A 6187-nucleotide genomic window follows, 5' to 3' on the forward strand; every position below is an offset into this window, starting at 1 on the left:
AATTAAATTCCGTTTCCATACGGCGTAGGTTAATATCGGCTTGCTGGTGCAACTCACAATGGTGGAGGGGCCTTGTTCCATCCCAGACAACCAACCCCCCCCCCCAGTTACCACTTCAGCACCCCTCGCATGGGTCCTGACGCTAATCAAGCACACCGTCCTTGCTCAACCGGTGTACGGGGTATACGGAGAGAGGCGTCGGGGCAGGGAAGGATGCCCTATTGGGTGCGGCAACCCAAGAAACTATCGTTCTCGATGGGACTCGCGAAATCGTAGACATCAGTGGCCATGAATTTGATCCACCGCTGCTCGATACCGCCAGGCAAACTCACTTCCAGGCCTCGGTAGTGATGTACAGAGTACAGAATCTACTTGCTGACGGAGTACTGCGTACATACTGCGTATGACGGTCAAAGACGGCCAAATCCCGTTAACTTTGACCTAAGGCTTCAGAAACCTCGGACGCATCGATGAAACCATTTAAGTTCAATGTGATATCTAAAGCGTCCTCCCAGCAAGACACCACTCCATAGTGTCCGAGTGCGGCCTATGCCGTACAGATTGTATCCCGTACGTCGTACGTCGACACGATGTTAGCAGGTCAAACATGGCTTCTGGCCATTCAATACCCATACAACTCGCCACATGCAGAAAGATACATCAATGCGACCCCTCATTCGTTGAGCATCACAAGAAGTTAATCATCGTATGCGTGTTCCGTAATTAATGGCTCCCACTGATATATATAAAGTGGTATCTTGACGTTCTTACCAACCCCGCCCTCCTCTCCAAATTAGAACAAGTCGCAGAGAAAGAGATTACTCCGTGTACGTGTACGGATGGATCAAAGAACCTAATGTCGAAGGTAATGTGTTGGAAGGCGATCATCCCAGCAACGTGACAGCGGTGGACTGACACTTGACCTTTCCTTTGATTTTCCTTTTTTGTTGAATCCTCGTAACAACGCTGGAACCGGTAATTCAATCACTGCCATGGATCCAAAACATTTGATCCTCTTCCTTTGACTATCACTTGAGCTCGTGACATTCGATAGGCGCATTGCCCTGCTTACGGCTGGAATTCCCGCAATGTTGCATAATCGTCTCATCACGGAACACTGCTTGATCGGGCGATATCCGCCTGGGTAGTTGATTGGTATCCAGACGGGACCGTCCACCACAGATGATATCAACTTTCTGTACAGCGAAATGACAGGTAAACTCCGGCTGGATAAGGATGCGGCGCTACGCAAAAGCCGCGAATAAAAATCTGGTGACCAACATGTCTATTGAAGTAATATGACCCGAACGTCACCACTGTCAAATTTTGATGTGATAGTCGAAGGCGATGATGGGCCTTTTGGTTTACATCCATCTGGATCCAATCAGAGCCACCAGAAGCGAGTGCTCGACGCCACGGCTACCCAATTCATAACCCACATGCGTCGTGGATATCATCGTGTAGTTGTTCGTGATAGTACGTCGTATGGGTCGGTTCAGACCAGATCGCCTCTTTCCATGAGCGGTTCGCTTCCCTTGGAAGGCATCTTTTTTTCTAGGTTCCTTTTCAGCGATGCCACGCCTCCGGGGTTTCGTATCTCAGCCGACCAAAGACCCAATTATCTCCATCTTGGCGCCAACGACGTTTTCTGCACCAATTGGTATCGCAGCCGAAAGCGTGGTGCACTCCATACCCGACATCTGGGCCACCACACACGGTGTAACAAATAAACACAGTGGATGCTAGTGTTCCAGAACTCCAGAAGGGAGGTGATAATCCCAAGTGGAGATGGTCGGGGATGTAGAAAGGATGCGTGGGTTGTGCCACGGCCTCGTTAGCTGAAGAAATAAAGCCGAGAATTATTTATTATCATCATCATCGTCATTCTAGCGCGTGAGTGTCTTATGATTAGGACGCCGTACGCCTACGTATCCCCGAACTTTCAACGGACCCATCCAGTCATCCAGATCCAGCGTTTGGGACTGGCAGAATCCCTGGGTCGTTTGTCATCCGAGCCATCGGGCGCAGCGCGGACGCAAGACAAACAATGGTAGTTACGCGACGATCGGGGACGGATTTAGGCAAGAATCCAGGCGACCGCTGTCCAGCTGCTGGGTCTTTCGCTTTCGCATAGAGATGGCGAGGGAAAGGGGGATAAAACCTTCTCGGGGGCTTTTTCTGGATGGAGCTTTTCGTGCTGCCGACCAACGACTTCCGGGGTTTCTTTATTCAAAATTTAGAGTGCATAATACAACGTATCGTAGATGGACCTCTTTTTTTTGAAGAAAAAAAAATTTTAATTTCTTGGATCCGGCCTTTTCGAGCTAATTCTTCACTCTCTGGACGATCTGCTGGCACTACCTTACCTACTCTCTTGTCACTGGACCGAACTCTCCGTATCCAATAAGAGGGAACATCGTGGACTCGGAGAAGCGATAATAGCAACACTGCGTACAGAAAAATCATTATCGAATCCGAAGAATGCCCAAGGTTCGTAAAAGAGCAGATCATTAAATATGCCGTAATATCCATTGCTTCCGTATGTACTCCGAACCGCAAGATCAACTCCGTCCTGGGAGGCAAAAATGAAAACCGACAGGGAATGTGTCCGCAGTACGCCGTAAAATAAAAGTAATAATATTAAATAATATAATACACTTATTATTCATTGCCACACAGCATTTCATGATAATCCCGGATGCGGCACCGCCGAGCTTCAAATCCTTTTTGGTCACCGCCACGACTCCCCCCATCAATGGATGATAATCCACCGGGAACCATACCCAGCGCTTCCGTAGGATAATTCCCCTAGGTAGCTTCAGTAGTAACACCGCTTTTACACACCATGTATTCATAATCTTCTTCTTCATCACCACCATCCTCCATGCACGGTGCACCCCGTATTCGGTTTAACCAACTGCGGCTTCACCATGTTCCACGTTGTGGCTCCATCATGGGGTTATGTCGTCTACGGCTCCTAAAATTAAACCTGTCTGTCGTTCTCGCGTTCAGTGCTGATCAAAGAGAATGATCCCACTTTCTGTTAGCATCATGACGACTATCATTCTCTCGGTGGTTATTTGGCCCCGGCTCGCATGATTAACCTCCCTGACAAACAGGCCGACACATTTTTGCCCCATGCAGAGACCGAGCCTGGATCGTTCACCATGTCGCCGTCAATTCCCGGATAGTCTAAGGGTCTTGGATGAGAATCCACCTTGGCATCCTGGATTTCACCCTCACGACCCATGTCGTTCCCCTTCGTAGGAACTTTGACCGTGTCTAGCGGTCTGCCGATTGATGATTGCTCCTTCTGATTTTCCCCCTAGCGGTCAGTCTGGAATGAATGCGTCCCCAGCCGTGGAATCCATCCGTGGACCCCCTTCCCCCCTAGTTAGCCCTCAGCTCATTTCGTTCCCTCTCCGCTCGTGATGACCAGCCTGCGTGTGGGAGGAGCAGATAGTCTGGATAAACCCTGCTCCTTTTGGTGCCCTTCCCCTTCCGGGAGTCTCATCTCTCGCCAACGATTGGGTAGTGGAAGGGGGCCTCCCACTAACGTCTCACGGCGTGCTGTGCCTGTGTTGGAAACGCTCAGTCCTGAGACCTTGTGCGAAAGAGGCCGATCGACATTCCGGTTGATTAAATCACATCAGATGTGGTCTTCTCGTGCCGCAACGCTCCCTCGAGATTGCACAACTCTAGTCTATCACTTGGTCTCTCCCACCTTACTCCGGACTGTGTACTCCAATAATAGCCGGGGTCATGCATCTTGGCCAGGCCAACTCGTTTCGTGACTTACTGCATCACGCTGATACGTACTTCCCTCAGCAAAACTTGGTACGAAAGTGGGAGGTGGTACTAATCGGAGATTTTTCCCAACATGAAAAGCCTCTTTCAAATGCAGACGAAGATGCTGCGGTCCCCAGCTGCGCATGGGTTGTCAAACCCCCGTTCAATTTCAACAGCGCGCAGCTCGCAGCTGGCTTCTCTGCACTAAACCATCATCATCTGCCGCAGAAACCGAAGAAGCCCTACGCAAGGATTGTAGACCTCGTAGCCTTTGCTGTAAACCCTATCATTCACATTCTCAGGGTAACGGCCAGGCTCCCCATGTTTTCGCCTTGCTGCCTCGCCAGCCTCCTTGCATGTGTTTACTTTCCATGTTTGGCTTGTTTTTTGGGCCTCCGTCCTTGCGGCTTCGTCCCTCGTTCACACCCGGATCGGAGGTAAACAAACAACTTCGTGGAGGGCGGAGAATGATACATCACACGGGACTGCCTTCGTGTAAAACGAGGAGACTCCATGCCCCATGCTGCAAACGCTTTGGTATCCACCAAGCATGGGTGAGGGCTAGACTATCCAAGCTTTGTCATGTGGCATAACTGGGGCTGTAGTGTATGGAGTAGGGGGAAAGGGGGCATTTGCGCATAATGGACCATGACCTTAATCCATTGGTTGCTAGACACACAGGCCCTGGATATCTTGAGGGTTGGGAACCGGTATGTATCCATCCCCTTGAGGCGGTTAGGAGGCAACAGTTTCAATCGGTTATGGCGTCGCGCAGGGATTGTGGTGATGATAGTCGAGGGCATCTGGACCAGGGAGGAGGATGCTCGGTCGGTCGGTTATTGCCTACGGGCATGTTTCTTTTTTTTCCCCCTCACTCTCCACCAACGAGTAGATTCGGTTGTAGCTGTGGAGTAGAAGTTTTGGATACCTCCGATGAACAGGAGGTTGCCGGTTATCAGCTGTTGAAGTCGAAGATCGCAGCCGGAACGGACAACCAACCAACCAACCTGATTCATCGCATTCGCTCTCACCTGAGGTAGTCCTCGACCGCGGCAGGGCACATGCGCTTATCTCGACGCTTTGATGACAGCCTCCGGGCGATCAGAGTCTGAGCAAGCCGTCCACGGTCATGTCTGCGTTACGTTATGTACGTCGGATATACCTCCAGGCTTCGTCTTTCCGCTTACATACAACCAACATTACCCACTAAACCACATTTGCATCATGCATTGAGGACTGGGAGTCTGAGCTCCGTTACCTATTCGTTATCTTTACTTTTTCTCTGGCTGTTGTCGACTGAGACACATGGTACTGAAGCCCCGCGCTTACCGTGCCGATGCTACTGCGTATGGAGGCATCCAAATTCAGCTGAAAACCTTCCCCGCCCGGTGTAGATGAGGCGTAACTTTCGTCTCCAATGATAGTCAAGCCGGCGAGGACCACTTAGACTACTCAATACGTATCCCATACGGTATACGTACCCTCCCGGGGGTAACATGGGGAGTTCTGGACTCTGTTGGTGGGAGAGCATTCTGGAATCCTTACGAATCCTGTCTCACTCCAATAATTCATATGAACCAAATTTAGTACCCAGGTGGTATTCCTAGGCAGTCGTCAAGGGAAAAACGGACCACCGAACCGTACCTGCAACCCTTCCAGCAGAGACGCTGTCTCGTTACAACTGACGACACGCCGTTGAATACTAATAACGTGTACAGCCTCGCTATGCCCCATCACACCCTCCCGTCTCGTCCCTCCACCAAGACCCGAATTTAATCACTAATAATAACATGAAACCGCGTCAAAGGCCCGTCGTAGACCCTGTCGTCAACCGCCAACCATAGCTCGTTCACTGCCGTGGACCGATCCCAGGTGTTTTCGTCACTTCATCATCCGTCATCCCCTACGCAGACCGACGGTGGAGTCGCCTATCACGTAAGGTCGCTCGCTAGTCTCCGGGCAGAGGAAGCAATCAATGACTTAATCTTCAATCACACGGGGGGTAGAGGCGGCCTCGCTCTAGAGCTCAGTCGCTCGAAACGTGCCGTCTATCACCGCCACTTTTGATTAACGGTCCCTCCGTCGACGACAATCTCATGTCGGCGCCGTTCCGCATCGGGCATGAATCACCCATTTGGTTGCTGTATCACCTTGCTTCTCGCCCTGGAGCGGGTATTCGCTCGATTAGGACGATGGGATGTCTCTCCCCTGTTAGGCTGGGAACTGGTCCCCTCGAAATGATAAACCTCCGAGGCGCAGATTACTTACATTGACCGGTATGGGATGCCCACTCGTCTCATCATAATTTACAATAAACGGCCAGGAAGTTAGGGCATGTTTACTTTTTGCTCGACATGGATACTTCCAACACGCCCCCATGCTTAGTTCCTCAGCTCGT

General features: G+C 50.8%; 1 protein-coding gene across 1 annotated transcript; it reads right to left on the reverse strand.

Moving 5' to 3' along the window:
* Window positions 1–1841: 1841 nt before the first annotated feature.
* BDV59DRAFT_95746 (uncharacterized protein) lies at window positions 1842–2804 on the reverse strand. Its single transcript, XM_073697395.1, has 3 exons — window positions 2371–2804; window positions 2271–2315; window positions 1842–2211 (listed from the first exon to the last, which is right to left on the reverse strand). The coding sequence occupies exons 1-3, from the start codon at window positions 2530–2532 to the stop codon at window positions 1960–1962; spliced, it is 459 nt and encodes a 152-aa protein (XP_073545265.1). The 5' UTR covers window positions 2533–2804; the 3' UTR covers window positions 1842–1959.
* Between the last annotated feature and the right edge of the window lie 3383 nt (window positions 2805–6187).

Source organism: Aspergillus ambiguus, assembly GCF_047715705.1.
Source record: "Aspergillus ambiguus strain CBS 117.58 unplaced genomic scaffold BDV59scaffold_32, whole genome shotgun sequence".
Lineage (NCBI taxonomy): Eukaryota > Fungi > Ascomycota > Eurotiomycetes > Eurotiales > Aspergillaceae > Aspergillus > Aspergillus ambiguus.

Bases quoted from the DNA above. Each gene is read 5' to 3' on its own strand.
- BDV59DRAFT_95746 (XM_073697395.1), bottom strand. From the start codon at position 2,532: ATGGATATTACGGCATATTTAATGATCTGCTCTTTTACGAACCTTGGG. The intron at 2,316-2,370 runs GTAGGTAAGGTA...TAGCTCGAAAAG, and splicing joins TTCGGTCCAGTGACAAGAGA to GCCGGATCCAAGAAATTAAA. The intron at 2,212-2,270 runs GTCCATCTACGA...AAACCCCGGAAG, and splicing joins TTTTTCTTCAAAAAAAAGAG to TCGTTGGTCGGCAGCACGAA.